This window comes from Melospiza melodia, chromosome 21 (genome assembly GCF_035770615.1).
Source record: "Melospiza melodia melodia isolate bMelMel2 chromosome 21, bMelMel2.pri, whole genome shotgun sequence".
Lineage (NCBI taxonomy): Eukaryota > Metazoa > Chordata > Aves > Passeriformes > Passerellidae > Melospiza > Melospiza melodia.
The window spans coordinates 10,795,728-10,812,576 of record NC_086214.1 but is presented as its reverse complement, the minus strand read 5'-3'; the positions used below and the strand labels follow the sequence as shown (position 1 = coordinate 10,812,576).

Below are 16,849 nucleotides of genomic sequence, written 5' to 3'. Positions count from 1 at the left end.
CAGAGGCGTGCCAGGCCCTGCACATTCCTGCGGGGCTCTGCTCCTGCTCAGGACCCACCTCAGACCTTCTCTAATCCTGCCCAGGACCCACCTCAGAGCTCTGCTCCTGCTCAGGACCCACCTCAGAGTTTCTCTAATCCTGCCCAGGACCCACCTCAGAGCTCTGCTCCTGCTCAGGACCCACCTCAGACCTTCTCTAATCCTGCCCAGGACCCACCTCAGAGCTCTGCTCCTGCTCAGGACCCACCTCAGAGTTTCTCTAATCCTGCTCAGGACCCACCTCAGAGCTCTGCTCCTGCTCAGGACCCACCTCAGATCTTCTCTAATCCTGCTCAGGATCCACCTCAGAGCTCTGCTCCTGCTCAGGACCCACCTCACACCTCCTGCTCCTGCCCAGGACCCACCTCAGAGCTCCTGCCCAGGACCCACCTCAGAGCTCTGCTCCTGCCCAGGACCCACCTCACACCTCCTGCTCCTGCCCAGGACCCACTTCAGACCCCCTCTGCTCAGGACCCACCTCCCCCTGTCCCCACGGATGCCCCCAGCTCACCAGCACTGTGTCTTCTGTACCAAGCACAAGACTTGCTGCTTTCCTTATCAATGGCACCATTTCGTGCTTCGGTTCCCCTCAGCTGAGAAACACCAGAGGTGCTCAGACCCGTGAGCAGGGCTAGGGGAGAGCCAGGCTGGTGATGCCCCTCAGGGCTCTCTCTGCCTCACAGCACCATGAGAGCCCTGGCACGGCCTGTCCCAGGGTGAGCCACCTCTGGCCAGCAGAGCAGCACGGGGGAGCTCCTGCAGCGCCCAAACTCTCAGCAGGCACTAAAGCAACGTGTGGAGGTGCTTTCCCCAGGGACGTGTGAGCACCCCGCTACCCCAGCCCTGGAACAGGGGGCAGGCAGGGCTCTCCCTGTGCCTCACCTGCGGCAGGTGAGGAGGGTCGGGGCAGACACGTGACGAGCCCCGCTGAAGGCTTTAGAGGCGGATTCCTGTCCCTGCAGGAGCGTCACCCACACCCTCGGGAGGCAGCAGCACAGCAGCGCCTCTCCCGCTGCCCTCGCCGCTGCCATGGCCGGAGCAGCCGCGGGGAAAGGGGGGCCCGAGAGCTCCGAGGAGGAGCCGGACGCGAGGGACGCGCCCCAGGCGTGCTACAGGCCGGGTTTGTGGGTGTCCCAAGGCAGGGGAGCAGACTCCAGCCCGGGGGACGCGGACGGGATGAAGGCGAGGAAGAGGAGCCGGCCGGTGCGCTCCAAGGCCAGGAGGATGGCTGCCAACGTCAGGGAGCGCAAGAGGATCCTGGACTACAACCAAGCCTTCAACGCCCTGCGCCTGGCCCTCAAGCACGACCTCGGCGGCAAAAGGCTCTCCAAAATCGCGACCCTCCGGCGGGCCATCAACCGGATCGCGGCTCTGTCGCTGTCCCTGCGCGGCGCCGGCTGCTGCTGGCCCTGCGGCCACCCCGAGTGCCGCCCCCGGGCCGGGGTCCCCGCGCAGGAGCCGGGGCCGAGGGGCAGCCGCCCCCAGCTGTCCTGGGAGCCCGTTCCTGCCGGGACACGCTGCCCTCCGTCCCCTCTCAGCGCGGCGTTCTCCGCTCAGCGGCAGCTCCATCACTACGAGAGCCCCAAGGAGAACCGCGCCTGTGGCCCCGGCGGGACCCCGCACCCCGGCCAGCAGCGATTCACGGGTGCAGCGATTCAGGGCAGCCTGCAAGAGCCCCTGGCCGGGAATGTCCCCTGGCAGCCGGGCTACTGCCAGGGCTGGGGACAGCAGCGGCGCCTCCCCACGCAGTGACCCGCGGGGCCGCGCCTGGGTCGGTAACGGAGCCGTGGGACACTTGGGGGGAGCGGGAGGGACTGCAGGGTGAGGGAGGGAAGCGCTGCTGGATGTGCGGCCCAGCTGCGGTGCCGGCGGGCTCCGAGAGCCCCCCACACGCTGTACAGGACCCTGCTGAGTGTCTCCCCTCTGCGGGAAGGTGGGAATTCCTCTGGAAGTGCCAGATCCGCGTTCCTTACAGCGAGGTCTCGCTGCTGCCGATCGCCGCTGTTATTTATTCCCTGTGGCTTGCTCTGCGAGAAAACACGAGTTGCAAACCCGGCAGCAGGGCAGCGGCTGTTAATGTGTGTGGGATGGACAGATGGGCCGTGGGATGACGCTGAAGCCCCGGCTGGCGGTGGCTCTGCTGCCGCCGGTGAAGGAGGGGAGCAGGAGCAGGCAGAGGTTACTGCCCTCCCTGCCACTTTTGACGCTAAGCTCATTGGTACAGACGTTTGTGCCTGGCAGATTTGCGAGGCCGGGAGGGGAGACAGATGTCGGCTTTCATAAACCCACCCGTCCAACTGGGGTTTCCTTCTGGTGCCAGGGAAGTGGCTCTGTTGGGACAGGCCAGCAGCAGGGTGGAGGGGAGAAGAGGGAATTGTACTGAAAAGGTCCCTTTTGGTTCCATTCCTCTGGCTTGGAGAGCTTGGAGCAGCTGCGAGGGCTCCCTCCTGCCCGAGGCTCAGCAAACTGGAATTGCTGCAGGAATCAGGCAGGGATTTACAGCCACACACACCACAGCTGGCAGCGTTCTGGACAGGACATTTTGCACCGTGGGATTCCCACAGTGCTGAGCCCTGCAGAGCTCCCCCAGCCCCTCTGCTCCCACCATTCCAGGGGCAGCCTGAGCTCTCTCCCTGCCCGGGAACACGTGCTGGAACAACCACCCCAACCTCCTGCTGCTGAGTACCTGGATCTCCTCCTCCTTCCTTAATCCCTGGCGGGACAGGGGAGCTGGTCCGGGGGCAGAGGAAAACTGGTGGCAGCCAGGAGAGAGAGCTCTTTGCTCAGCAAAGGAGCCTCTTGGAAATGCTGATGGCGTGAGGCATCCTGGCTCTCACAGGTGCTCCCCTGGCCGGAGGAAGGCCCGCAGCCACGTCCCCTGAAGGAATCCTGCTTCTCCCTGCAGCTCTGGGTGCATCTCCCTGCTCGGGCTCTTCCATGGCCCTGCCCTGCCCTGTCAGCAGCCTTCCCACGGGGAGTGAGAGCCCAGCAGGAGCAGCATGCAAAGAATGTTTCAGTGACTCCCTGACTCAGGAAGGAACCCTCCTCCTGAATTTGCATCTCCCTGTTTTTCCCACCCCAGCTTTGGTGGTCAGCCCAAGCGAGGCAGATGGAAACAGATGGTCCCAGAGGCAGGAGTGGAAGGGAACCAAAACCCCGTGAGACCCCCCCGAGGAGGGTCACCCCACTGCTCTCGGATCCACACTCACACACCACAGCTCCTCATTCTGTTTGGAGGCTGTGGGATGGGAAAAGGCTCCGGGGAGGGGTGGGCAGCAGGTCCCGAATGGCAGGAGGCTCTTGGGCACCTCTCGGGGAGGCAGAAGGTGCTGGGTGTGCCCCGTAGATGGCACTCACTGCCAGGGAAACCCCTGGCAAATTTGGAACTGAAACATAATACACAATGGACAGAAAACATCCATTATTTCCAGGCATCCAGGCTCTGAGGGTTGTTTTAGCCCTCCCTCCTGTCCCTCACATCATCCCTGCTCCCAAGGGTGGAGAAGATGTAACTCACACTGCACAGGCACCCTTTCTGCTCCGCAGGTCCTGTGTAGGGCCGTGGTGTGGCACTGATCTGGTGTCCCTGTCCCCAGCTGTGGTGTCACCACGGTCACCCACACACAGCGAGGGCAGGGCGAGCTCAGCACGGCGTGCCCAGAGCCTCTCCCAACCCTGTGCCTGGGACGATGCTTTCCCAGAGCGGCTGGAGCCAGAGGGCTCCCACAGCCTGCCCAGACCCCTCTGGGCAGCCCTGCCCTGCCCGGGGCAGCTCCAGCCCCTCTCCGCAGCGTGAGGGGCTCTGCTCCGTGTCGCATGTCCCCCACCTGCCTGGGGAAAGGCTGGCAGCCAGCGGGGACAGCGGGGACAGCAGGGACAGCAAGGCCGTGTGCGCCCCGCACGGCGCTGCTCTCGGCATCCCCCGCGCCTCCGGGGCTGGAGGCGGCCCCGAGCCCCGCGGGCACGGGCGGGCCCCGCTCGGGCTGGGCTCTCACGTCCCGCTGCAGCGGAGCGGAGCCCGTGCGAGCCCCGGGGACGAGCCGGGGGTCGGCGGGGCTGGGCCGGGCTGAAGGCGGCGGGGACTCCCCGGCTCCGCCCCGCCGCATCCCCGGGGGCCGCACGCACCGGGGCGGGCGGGGGCCGAGCGCGGGAAGGCGGCGCGGGCAGGGGGGGCCGGGGACACCCCGGGGGCGGTGCGCGGCCCCGATCCTGCCCCGGGGGCCGAGCCGGAGGAGGGGCCAGCCCGGCTCGGCCTCCCGCGGGGCGGCGGGCCCCGAGCGCAGAGCGGCGGCGGCGGCGGGGCGCTGCCCGAGCCCGCTCCGCTCCGCCGGGCCATGGCCAGCACCGGCTCCGCGCCCGGGGGCCCGGGCCCGGGCTCGGGCACGGCGCTGCCCACCCGCTTCCAGGAGACGGAGAAGCTGCTGTCGGCGACGGAGGGCCGGGAGGAGAAGGGCCTCCGCGGCTCCAAATCCTTCACGGCAGCCCTGCCCGGCGAGACGGAGCGCAACGGGCACGGGCTCGGCTACAAGTCGGTGTCGGTCGGGCACCTGGAGGCGCCGCCGCTGTCGCCGTCCCGGCTGAGCCTGGGCAGAGCCTCGTCCACGGCCACCAGCACGGCGGCGCCGGAGCAGGGCCGCCCTCGGGACTACCTGGTGCTCGCCATCTTCTCCTGCTTCTGCCCCGTCTGGCCCATCAACATCGTGGCCCTCGTCTTCTCCATCATGGTGAGTGCGGGACCCGCCGGGCGCGCTCGGACCCGCCCGGTTCTCTCCGGCTTCCCCCGCCCCGACGGGCGCCCCGGAGCTGTCCGCGGTGCTGCAGCCCCGGGAGGAGCCGCTCGGCTCCCGCAGCGCTCGGCCGGGCTGGGCCGCCCCGCTCCGGTGCGGGGCCGGGGGGCGCGGGCGGGCGGAGGCGGGCGGGGAGCGGCGCCGAGCCCGGGGCAGCGCTCGGGGAGGCGGCGGGATGGAGATGGAGATGGAAAAGGAGATGGAGAAGGAGGCGGCGGGATGGAGATGCAGAGGGGGTGGGATTCCAGGGCAGGGCTCCGGGAAGCGCGGTCCCCATCCCCCGGCAGCGCTCCGGGACTCGGCGGGATTCCCCGGGAAGGAGCTGCGGGCAAAGCGCTGACCAGGGACCTCCCTGCGAGCCCAGCCCAGCCCTGCAGCACCGGGGAGACCCTGGCTGGAGGCTCCTGCCTGGCCTCAGGCACTTCAAAGGGACAGGCTGCACCTGCAGCTGCTTCAGCCGCCCCGGAGAAGCAATTTTCCTCCATTAAACATCCCCCAGAGCTCAGCAAATACACCAAGAGCCGAGCAGGGGAGAATGAAGGCAGCCTGGCCTCCCACCCATCTCGGGTACAGGTGGCTCAGCCAGCACAGCCCTACCAGCACAGCCACCCCCTTCCCCAGCAGATGCTGGTCTCTTGTACACACCCAGCACCTCCCATGCCTTTGATTTGCAACAAAGGCAAACCTTTCCTTTGACAATCAGCTCCGCTACCTGCTCACCACACAGAAATACACCGAGGGGCACACGCAGCCAGCACTTCCCCCCAAAAACCACCAACAACTTGAAGGCAGGCACGGGCACTTGCCACAAAAAGCCCTCCAGGGAGACCAATTTCCATTTTGAGGAGGAATCATCGTTCCTGCCAGTGCCAGCTGTCATCTGCGTAGTACAGTTGTGTGGCACAGCCTGTTTAGGCAGCAGCCAGGGAAGCCAGCCAGCCTTGTCTGGCTTTGCACTGCAAGGAGAGGGAAAGCAGCTGGGTGTTGCATATCCGTGGTAATAAACAAGGGCTCTCACGGGGATTTGCCAGCCACATTGGCCTCCCTGCAGAACAGATCCTCACACTGCCCCTTGCAGGCGTGGGGATGTGCCTTGGGCCACACCAGGAGAGTTGACAGTGGCAAAAGAGCAGGAGCTGGTTCTCCTGCCAGGCTGAGAGGGCGTGGTGGCTGTCACAGCCCGGGCAGGCAGGAGCAGCAAGGCAATGGGAATATTGGGCTGCCCTCTGCTTCCAAGGCAGCCCTGCCCAGGGCTCAGCCAGAGCTGGGGAAGGGGGCAGAAGGTGCATCCAGCTGAGGACAAGGTTCCTGGCACACACAGCACAGTGCACACCCTCTGGCCCCTGCACAGCCACTCCTGCACTCTCTGTGCTGTGCTTTAATTAATGATTCCAGCCCTCTCTAGTCCTGCACCATCACCTGCTCCACACACCCACCTGGCAGCCATGCTGAGGATGAGGAGTCTCCATCCATCCATCCATCCATCCATCCATCCATCCATCCATCCATCCATCCATCCATCCATCCATCCATCCATCCATCCATCCATCCATCCATCCATCCATCCATCCATCCATCCATCCATCCATCCATCCATCCATCCATCCATCCATCCATCCATCCATCCATCCCCCTTCTCTCCCTGAGGAACCAGGGAATATCTGGAGCAGCTCCCAGGGCAGGGGTTGATGTTTTACCTGCTCACAGCAGCGAGGAGCTGAGCTCCCAGTGCCCCCCCAGGCTCAGCTTTTCTCTCAGAGCAAAGCCCAGGTGTGCCTGATCATGCCCAGGTCTGAGCAGGAACCAGGTTTTTGTGATTCCCATCGCCTGGGGAACCAGGAGCACCTTTCCACAATGTGCTGACATTCCTTTGGCTCTGCAATTGTGCTTTTCTTTCCTCAGTCAAAGCTTTTGCACATGAAAGCTTTTTCTTTTTATTTTTTTTTCTTTCCTGGGTAATAAGCAGCATCCAGAGAGGAAAGTAAATGAATGCTTTTGAGCTTAGTGTCTCATAAATCATTTTTCAAAAGCTGCTCTCAGATCCCAACAGGGCCTATGGCCAGAGGTGGAAAAAACCCTGCTCTAGCCATCTCCAGCCCATTCCTGCTAACGCTGATTTCATGGAAATTAATTACCTGAGTCTTCTCCACGGCCTCTTGGATGTGTTTTGTCACCAAGTGATGATCTGGCTGTTCTGAAGGGTTCAGGTCACTCCCCAGGAGAGGGAGTGGGACTGGTGGACAAGGATATTCCATCTCCTGGAACTGCAGGGCAATGCTGGCTACCACACACCCACCCTGCACTCCTGCTCTGAATCCTTTCCCCTTCCCACCAAAGTGCAGCCACTTCGGGGAAAGAAGCAGAGCAGCCACATCCCAGAGCCCAAAACTCCAAATAAACGAAAGAAAATTAAAAAAATCCATCCAGAACCACCACGTAGTAACATCAAGGGCACTTCTGCACAGCACTTGGTATCCAAAATAAATTCTGTCATTGCCAGAAGATGTGGGAGAAGTCAGGCTGTCCTCACCCATCATCTGCCTCACTCTGGAGTTGACTGATGCCTCTCTTGGAATGTTTCCCTCAACAAAAACCCCAAGTGTCCAGGATTAATGATTTATTCTGGGTAATTGGTGGACGGCAGCAGAGAGCATCCAAAGCCAGTTCATCAGCTGGGAGGGATTGCAGGGAAGAGGATGGGATGATTTGTCTTCCCCATCCCTGGGACCAGCACAGCAAAGTAATTGCCTTCATTTGCACAAGGCCACTTAGGGGAAAAAAACCCATTTTGGGCAGTAAGAGGAGCAGACAGCAGTGGGAAAGAGGTAAAATTAATAATCCCTGAGTCACCCAGGCTCACCTGGCCCTGGGGGCTGCAGAGCAGCACCCACTGCCCAGGCCCTGCAGATTTCCTGGAGCATGGAGTCCCCTGGCACTCTCACAGTGACTCACTCCCCCAGAGCCCTCGAGCTTTTTGGAGATGTTCTGCCTTGGTGAGCCTCGATTAATAAACAAGATGTTAATGTTTTTATGTGGAAAGCAAAACAGGGGATTAGTGGTACTAGAGAGCTATAATCAAACTGTTCCACTCTGATTAATAATATATGTACAGTACCAAGTTCTTGCTAAACACCCCATGCCAATGCCGATGTGTTTCTCATAATTGTGGAGGATAAATGAGCAGTAAACACTTCCAGAAGCTGTCGTGATAAATATATACATTGAATTTTGCCTGGAAGACAGCTAAAACTGCATATTTCTCTGCAATCTAACCCACACCCCGCCAAAATCTTGTTGCAAAATTTGTTACAAAAACCAGAGCCTGAAAATCGAAATCCCCATAGCTGGAGCTGTCGGTGAGCAGGGCAGGGATCCTGTGGATCCCCGGGCTCCTGCATCCTCCCCATCTCTCACCACCAACCCATGAGGCTTCATTTTGTCACCTCCTGTTCTGGGATGAAAATAGCTCTTGGCTGCATCCCTTTGCTTTCAGAGTGGGTCTGGCAGAGCTGCTGGTGAGAGCAGGAGCAGCGAGGTCCCGAGCACTCCTGTGTCCCTGCTGGGGACAGCCCTGCCCAGGGAGGCTCCTGAGCGGGGCAGGACGTGGGCAGGGGGCAGAGGCAGCAGCCACCCCCTGTTTGGGGCTCTGCTGGGTTATTTTCGTGGTGATACAAACTCAAAGGAGCACATGGAAACCTCCAAAGCTGTGTTTTTCCTACGGAGCAACTGCCCATGCACAGCCTGGGATGTTTTGGTGCTGCCAAGAGGCAGAGGAATCAAAGCAGGGTGAATGGGAAATGGGGCAATAACATCAATTATTGGTTCAGAGTCTCTGTGATGTTTCATTATTATTGCTAGAGCTTCCCTGCTCTTATTATTTTATTTTTTTTTTTTTAACACGAGGAAGGAGATCCTTTCCATCACAGCTATTTCTGAGATTCACATTTTTTGAAAGGAAACTGGGGGTGCTTTAATCCACTTCCACCTTTAACCCATTTTAACTAGTACACTTGGTTTTTTTAAGCAGAGAATTTCCCCAGTTTTAGCAGCCATGCTCCAAAGGAAAGAGCTGTCACACAGCACAGGGCTTTGGGGGCTGCTGCCCCACAGTTTGCCCCAGACCCCTCTGTTCTCCTCCAAGGCAGCTTGGCTGGGGATGGATGGGGCCAGGGGAAGAAGCCTTTAACCCTTATAAAAGTGTTAAATACATAAATGCAACCCCAAAGGAGGAATATCTGCTTCAAAGCAGTTAAATCATCAATAAAACCCCACTCCCAGTGAAGTTTAGGGGTTTTTTTCCCCAACTCCTCCACTGGACCAAGGACGCTGGGCTCCCTTCTCCCCCTATCCCACCTTGCTTCCCTTCCCCTCACTCCAAGCTTTCCCAACCAGATGAAAATGCCACCAAGAGGCCTTAAACCCCCTCACCCACTTTTCCTCCCTCCAAACCCCCTTCCCAGTGGGTTTTGGGGGTGGCAGAAGGGCACTGCACAAACCTGGGGAGGATTTTTGGTGCCAGGGGCCGGGCTGGCAGCAAATGCTGACGCACGGTGAGTAATTCCACCACAAACCCTCTCCCAGCTGCCCTGTGCTGAGTGCTGGGTGCTGCCCCAGCCAAGGGCAGGATGCCCAGGAGATGCTTTCCAGCAGGACCAGGATCAGGAGGACCTGTCCCCAGCAGTGATGCTGCTCCCTCACCAGGAATCCTCATTTTTTTTACTTAGGAACCAAGAGATCGCCAATTAAAGGAGCAGGAAAGGAAACGGGGGCTCAGTTCGGGGTTCTGCAGCCAGGGAGTCGCCCCTGGAGCTGCTGCCCCTCTCAAGGGACTCTTTTTGTGTCTCCCCAGTCGAGGAACAGCGGCCAGCAGGGGGACACGGACGGCGCCCGGCGGCTGGGACGCATGGCCAGGCTGCTCAGCATCGTCTCCATCGTGCTGGGCACCATCATCATCGTGCTCTACATTTCACTCAGCATCGGAGGTAACCCTTCCCTCTCCTCCCCTCAGCCCAGCTCCTGCAGGAGCCTCACCTGGCTCGAGCTCCAGGGCGTGGGACAGCCCTGCCCCTCATTCCCAGCTCAGTGCAGTGGGAGGGCGCCGACCCCAGCTTGGTTTGGCCATCACCAGCTGCTCAAACACGTGAAAAACACCTCAGAGAATGGGCTCCTTCCAGTAGAAACACGCTTTTCTACTGGAAAAATTGCCCGGTAGGATTTTTGCCCAAATGGCCAGCATGGAAAGCCTTCCTCTGCTGTCCAAAGTGCCCTGGGGACCACACAAGCTCTCCCTGGTGAAAGGCAAAGCCTGTGGTTGGGTTTAGAAAAGTGGAGTGCTGTGAAAACAGAAAGGTTTCAGGACACAAATCAACCTGCCCAGAAATACAATCCCAAAATATCTTGGGAATCTCCCAAAATCAGCCCAGCTCAGGCAAACAGGGACCTCAGAACCACCCAAAAGGAGAGTAAGGGGAGCATCTGCTGCCTGCTGGGAGCTGCCCTAAGCCACTCTTTCTTTTGCAGCTTCCTAGAAGACGTTTCAGCATGCAAATACCTTGAAGAGGAGGAAGACAACTTTCCTTTTGGGGTTTTTACTTTCAGCCTTGCAACAAAACAAAACAAAAATTGTCACAGTGTAGGTGGGCAGCCCTAGACAGTCTGCTCTGGAGCGCCGTCGGGAGGAACGCATGCGTCAATTCACCGCCTCCTGGGAATGAGCCTGGGCCAGGGACGGGATAAAAATCACCCTGAGGAGCAATGGGAGAGGCCACTGAGGAGAGGAGAGGAGAAGGGGGAAATCCACTACCTCATTCGTGCAAGAGGAGGAGAGAGTCTCCAGAAGGAAGCTGGTTGTGGAAGGAAAACACAAGGCGAGAACGGGACGTTTCTGAGGAGTCCTCCTGAGAATTCCGGCACAAGTCACTGGATTTTTTGGGGGGTTGTTGGTTTTTAAATCGTCAAATTCTCTGTCTCTACAAAAAAAACAAAACAAAACAAAACGACAAAAAACAAAGCTCAAACTGCCATCAGGAGCTGAGAGCTGTTCCAGGGAGGAGGAGGAGGGAGAGCGGAGCTGCAGCAGGACCACGGCTCTGCTCCGAGCGAAACGCAGCCGCCAAAGCTGGAGGATGTGGTGGGTGCTTTTGTATTTTTGATGAAAAAAAAAAGAAAAAAAAAAAAGAAAAAAAAAAAAGAGACAATGACCATTTGCATGCCTTTGGGAATGTTCTCCATGTCTGTTCCTACGAGCTCTTTTATCACTTAGGGCAGATCTCAGAGCTGGCAGAGGAGGATGTTGCTGCATGAGAACCCTGGATTCCTCCTCACCCCCATCCCAAGGTGGGCTTTTTAAAGGAAGGCAAAATCAGGCGTTCCCTGTGAACCCCCACATTTCTCTGTGCACCCAGAGGGAGGTTGGCACCCCTGGCACTGAGACAATGAGACAAGAGCCTGGTTGATGCCCAGCAGCAGCAGCAGGGCATGGAGAGCCCCCTCCACCCACTCACCCCCGATGCCACGGCACGCAGAGGCTTCAGCGTGATCCAGCCCCCAGCACTGCCAGTGCTCACCCCAAAACCCTCTGGGGCTTCAGCTTAGGGCCTTCCAGGAGATTTCCAGGGGCAGGGAGCAGTTTTAGACTCCTGCTCCTCTCCTTGCACCCCTCACACAGCGTTTCTCACACAGCTCTGAAAATCTCCGGCGCCCCCGGAGCTGCCTGGGGGCAGTTCCAGGAGCTGTTGTATTATTTTTTAATGTTTTGTATTTACCACAACGAGAAAACAGACTCTGCTCCTCCCACTCTGTCTGTAGGCACCACAGGCCCTGCCATGTCTTCCACAGCCCCTGGCTCCCCCAGCCCATCCCTGTGGCACCCAATGCCCCTGGAGGCTCCATCCAGCCCCAGCCCTTCTCCTCGCTGCTGTGGGGCCTCCCTGGGGTTGTTTCTCTACCCACCCACCCACCCAGACTATGCAAAGCTCCATTGCCTGTTGTTTCAGCCAGGCTTTGTGACTTCTGGCCACGTCCATCGGCTCCCTGAGGCTCTTTGATCCAAACTTTGGGGACACACGACCAAGAGCTGCACTGCCTGACCCTTCTGTTGTGTCACAACCTGAGAGCACGGACTGACTCAGAAATGCTGCCCTGCAGGGCGTTTCTGCTCCCTAACACTCCAAATTTAGAGCAAATTCAATGCTTCCCTGGCTTGTCTACATGGAGAATCCACCAAAGAACCCTCCCAACATGGGAACTGCTTGGCACTGCCCCCTGCCCTGGGCTCTGAGTGGGCACCTGGCTTAGCACAGGGCAGGGGTGGGTGTAAATCCACCCTGTAGTTACTCTGTAGTAACTAATGTGCAAAGCCACAGGCGTCTCTGTGAAAATTCTCCTGCCACCTTTTCGATTGCTCCTCTTTCAAGTGTTTTTTCCCTCTAGATGTTGTTTGAATCCAGGGGGTGAGGAAGCCAAATCCCCCAGACACGCTGTCAACATTTTCCTCTCCACTGCAAGGGATGCCAGGGGCTCACAGCAATAGCACATCACTACAGCACCTTCTTGGGCTCCATTCCCATCCACCCCTTTGCCAGCACTCCATCACAAACTGCTGGCACCTAAAATGGACCAAATCTGCAACTTTTCCTTGTGCAATTTATCTTTTGTGAGTTCAGCAAACAGGGAGTGCTGAGCATTGCTGGGTGGGAGCTCCCTCCTCCATCCTCTGCCCAGGAACTGCCTCTTTTCCTCCTGAGCCCTTCAGAAACCCTCCCTTGGATGGTCAAAATTCGTTTTATGGCTACTGAAACCCCATCAAACCCCCAAACAGTTCCTTCTTTATCTCTTGGACTCAAAAGCTGCTTGCTGGGGAACATGAGGGTTTTTTTTGGAGTTACATAAGGGCAGTGCTGTCTGTCCCTGATTCCCTGCCCTCTGCCCCTGGAGCTGCTGGGATTCAGCTGATGGGAAGAGCCCAGGAAGCAGGAAGGGCCCCATTTTCAGGGAAAAGTGCTGGAGGCAGTTCTAGGACTTGAGAGCGCCGAGCGTTTATTAAGTAAGGGTTTAAATGCTCTTTTATCATTTTATAAAGCCTTTCATCTAAAGTGCTTCCCTGCATCCAAAGGATCAAACCCTGGCACCCCCCACGAGGGGGGTTCACATTACTGCTCTAATTGCAGGGATGGCAGAAACTCAGGCTCTGAGCAGCTCCCAGACCAACCCCATTTTCTTCTCTTTTCATCCTCCTCCTTAGCAGAAACACCTCTGAGCACAGATTTCCTTGGAACCTGTGTTTTTTTTTTTCAGTGGGATCCAAACAAATTGTGGTTCCAAATGGGATTCCTGCAGCCAGATCAGGGATGGGGTTTGGGAGGCAGCTGCAGTGCTCCAGGCCAGGGCAGCACAGAGCAGTGGAGGCACCAGGATTCCCCTGGATGCAGGAGGAGGCAGAAGATTTCCCCCAAAACCCCAGGGTGATGATTTGTTTGTGCCTCCTGTCTCGTTGGACAGCTCAGGTTGATGCTTCTCACCTCACTGTCAAGTCTAACAAAAGAGAAGAACTATGACTCTTAAATCCGTTTCATTCTAAAATCTTCCTGAATAGATACAACTGTATTACACCCTTAACTCAGCTTTTGTTTTTTCCTTCTTCTTATCCTGCATTTAAATCCAGAAGAAAGCCCCCTGACAAAATATTTACTCTGTTTGTAACCTGCCTCTGCAGTGCTGGAGGAACAAACTCTCCAGGGACACCCCAAAATCCCTTTCCCTGCTCCCCCACCAACTTCTCCACACATTTTGCTGCCTCTTTTGCAAAGTTTTGCCACTTTGCTCTCTCCCCATCCCCCAGCCCAGTTCCCTCTTGGCTCTTTTTGGGTGGAATTTGCTGATATTGGTGAAGGAGGAGCCTGCAGAGCCCTCAGCACTCACCTGAGCAGGGTTACAGCTGAAACAGGCACAAAATCCTGGCCAAATTCTCCCCTCTGGTGAAGGAAAGGTGAGAGCAGGGGGACAACCCAGCCCAGGGCAGCTGAGCTGGTGGTAGGAGAGCTCTGAGGGGATGGAGAAGGAGGGAAATGTCTCTAAATGTGGGCTGGAGTGGGAGCCACCATCGAGTGTCAGCTCCTGGTGGGATGGAAATCCAGGGGAAGGGCTGGAAAAAAATGGAAATCCAGGGGAAGGATTATTAAAAATGGAGATCCAGGGGAAGTATTGTTAAAAATGGAGATCCAGGGGAAGGATTGGAAAGAATGGAGATCCAGGGGAAGGATTGGAAAGAATGGAGCTGGTGCTGCTGGCACCTCCCTGGGCTTCTGTGCCAGGATCTGGGGCAGGGCTGGGCTCATGGGGTGCCACAGAAGAGCTGCTGGCTGCATCAAGGCTGGGTTGAAGCTTTAAGCTGAACCAGCAATAAACTTTTCTTGGTTCTGCAGCAGCCTCAGTGACCCAGGGTCAGGGAAGGTCTGGCCTGAGCCAGTGGGGTCACAGCAGCACCAAAGGGATCTGAGCCCCACCAGGGGAAACAAAGCCACCAAAGGACTTCAAAGTTGGATGGATTTGCTTTTTCTGGCTGGTGTTTCACCCTGTTCCAGTTTCCCCTCATGATTTTATCCCCCTGTCCCCTCAGCATCCCCATCCCAGAGCTCTCCTGAGCCCCTCAGCTCCTCCTGCCCCTGCTGTCCCTGGGACAGGTCCTGCTGCAATGGGATCCCATCTCTGGGCTCATCTCTGGGCTCAGGGAGCTCTGACCCCCTCCAGCCCACACAGATTTCTCCATGCAGACAAGGGGAGCAGATCCTGCCTTTTCTATAAAATGGAATCTCAATTTCTGTTCCCCCCAAGCCCAGGGAGAGGCTGCACCCACCCTTGCCCTGCTTTGTTACCACAGCCAGGGTTGCCCTTCAAGCTGAAATTATTCAGATTTAAGCTTGTTCTCCTTTCAGTACACAGCCTTTAATTTTTGGCAAAAACCAGTTAGGTTTGGACAGAAGCACTCCCCTGCTTGGGCCCAGTCCCAGGGGGTGTGGGGGGACAGCAGCCTTTTCAAAGTGGGAATATTTGTAAAGCATTTGCTGACACCAGTAGGTAGCAAAAAAATCCCAAGCTATAAACACCCATCCAGGATAAGAAACATCAGAAAGGGAACGTGTGCAGGGTTCACCAAGGCAGCCCTGGCACCACCTGGGAGCCCTTGGAAGGTGCCAGGGTTTGATCCTTGGCATGGGAATTGCAGGGTCCATCCCCCCACTGGGAGAGCCACAGCTCACACACAGCATGAACACACCAGGAATTGCAGCTGGGTGTTTCTCTTTGCTGACAAATGTTTCTTTTTCTGCAGGATGGTATGGTATATCTTATATACTTTCTTTGTATTTCTTGGCATGAGAAAAAAAAAAATTAAAATGTAACATGCATGGTCAAAGCTGAACTGGTTTCTTCTGTCTAAATGAGGAGAAAAAAAATAATCCAAGCTAAAAAAAAAAAAAATCCAATTCATTCAGTGATTGCTTCACACTCTGAGAGCAACCAGTTGGTGTTTTGGGTGCAGTGGGTTGCTAATAATATGCAAAGACATCCTCCCATTATAACAGCCCCTAAACCTAAAAGTGCTCTTGGTGTTCTGCTTCACAGCTGCTCAAACCTCCCCTAAGTTCATTACTCACCCAGGCAGGTCCAAGCTGACACCACACTGCAGCTACTCCTGCTTCACACCAAGGCTGGCTTTGCACAAAGCCTCTGCTGCTCAGCCCAGCATCTCCCCACCCAGAGCCAGCACTGTGGGCACAGCTGGGGCTGCACAGCCACATTCATCTGTCCTAATGGAGGCACAAATTGTAGATATTTAGAAAATCCAGTGTAAGTTACTCCCCATGATTCAGCAAAGCCAAGAGGGTTTGGGGTGGTGGCACCTGTGAGCAACGAAAGGCACAGAGGGCTCTTGGTGGGGAGAGCTTTGAAGGAACAGATGCTGAGTCTGAGGCTGCTTTAAACCATCTTCAGCCTTCTTTGTGCATTGCTGAAAGCATCCAGCAAGCCAGAAGACTGAGCAGGGAAAAAAAAAAAAAAAAAGGAAAAATAAAAATTAAAAAAAAAAAAAAAAAAAAAAAAAAAGAATGGCTTTGTCCTGGAGGATTTGAATCCCACAGAACCCCCCAGGCTGTGCAGAGATTCCCCTCCAGTGCTGAGATTCCACCCTGACCATGCCACCAGCTGCAGCCCCAGACATCAAAGGGCAGCCCAGGCTCTGATGTTTCCCTGGAACAAGGCAGGGCTGAGTTCCTCAGCTCCTGTTTTATTAATACCCTGCTCTGATGGGCTCATGTATAATAGATCCACACAGGAACAGCAGGAGGTTCATGCCCAATTTCCACGTTCCACGTTCTCTGCTGAGCACTCTGGGCTCTCCCTTCCCCTCCCTGGGTTTCTCTTCTCTGATAAATTTGAATGAATTTGGGGTTCAGGCAGAGGACAGAAAATTGGCCACCAGCTCCTCAACTGGTTTCCATGACTTTGTTCCAGCCAGGAATTAAAAAAAACCAGGGAGAACATTTCCATTTTCTCTCTGGCTCCTGATGCTGCTGCTGTTGGGAATGAGCAGCTCAGGGACTCCTTGGGCTCTCCAAAGCCTCTCAGGAATCACTGGGGAGGTGATGGAGCCCTGGGCTGCAGAGATGAGCAGCACATGAACATCCTGGCCCTGGTGTGCAGAGGAGAAACCCCCAGCATGGCCCAAAATGAAAAATTGCAACCCAAATTCTCCCTGCTCATAGAGCAAGAGCAGCTTAGCTGCAGAGATTTGAAAAAAAGATTAAATTTGGGTGTATTGTGGACATCTTCAATATTTGAAGCAGCTCACCAAACACACTCCTGATGGAGAACAACAAAAGAGTTTAGAAAAAAATGAATGAAATTAATTTGTCTTTGTGAGGGTGCTGAAAGGCTCCATCTCCCCATTTCCCTACCCAGATCCAGCCTCCCCTCTGCAGACAGGAGCTGTTCTGCAGCTCTGCACCTTGCACCCAGTCCAGAGCTGT

At 56.7% G+C, this 16,849-nt stretch overlaps 2 protein-coding genes across 2 annotated transcripts; both read left to right on the top strand.

Moving 5' to 3' along the window:
- Positions 1 to 1,068: 1,068 nt before the first annotated feature.
- Positions 1,069 to 1,791, top strand: BHLHA9 (basic helix-loop-helix family member a9). The gene has a single exon (XM_063174251.1). It carries the CDS (start codon positions 1,069 to 1,071, stop codon positions 1,789 to 1,791), a length of 723 nt encoding a protein of 240 aa, XP_063030321.1.
- A 2,566-nt stretch (positions 1,792 to 4,357) lies between these two features.
- TRARG1 (trafficking regulator of GLUT4 (SLC2A4) 1) lies at positions 4,358 to 15,237 on the top strand. Its single transcript, XM_063174148.1, has 3 exons — positions 4,358 to 4,763; positions 9,676 to 9,808; positions 10,347 to 15,237. The coding sequence occupies exons 1-3, from the start codon at positions 4,374 to 4,376 to the stop codon at positions 10,352 to 10,354; spliced, it is 531 nt and encodes a 176-aa protein (XP_063030218.1). The 5' UTR covers positions 4,358 to 4,373; the 3' UTR covers positions 10,355 to 15,237.
- Positions 15,238 to 16,849: the final 1,612 nt, after the last annotated feature.

What these genes read in the sequence shown, in the direction of transcription:
- TRARG1 (XM_063174148.1), top strand. Translation starts at nt 4,374, where the DNA reads ATGGCCAGCACCGGCTCCGCGCCCGGGGGCCCGGGCCCGGGCTCGGGC. An exon ending in CCCTCGTCTTCTCCATCATG is followed by an intron (nt 4,764 to 9,675) that starts GTGAGTGCGGGA and finishes GTGTCTCCCCAG; the next exon opens with TCGAGGAACAGCGGCCAGCA.
- BHLHA9 (XM_063174251.1), top strand. Translation starts at nt 1,069, where the DNA reads ATGGCCGGAGCAGCCGCGGGGAAAGGGGGGCCCGAGAGCTCCGAGGAG.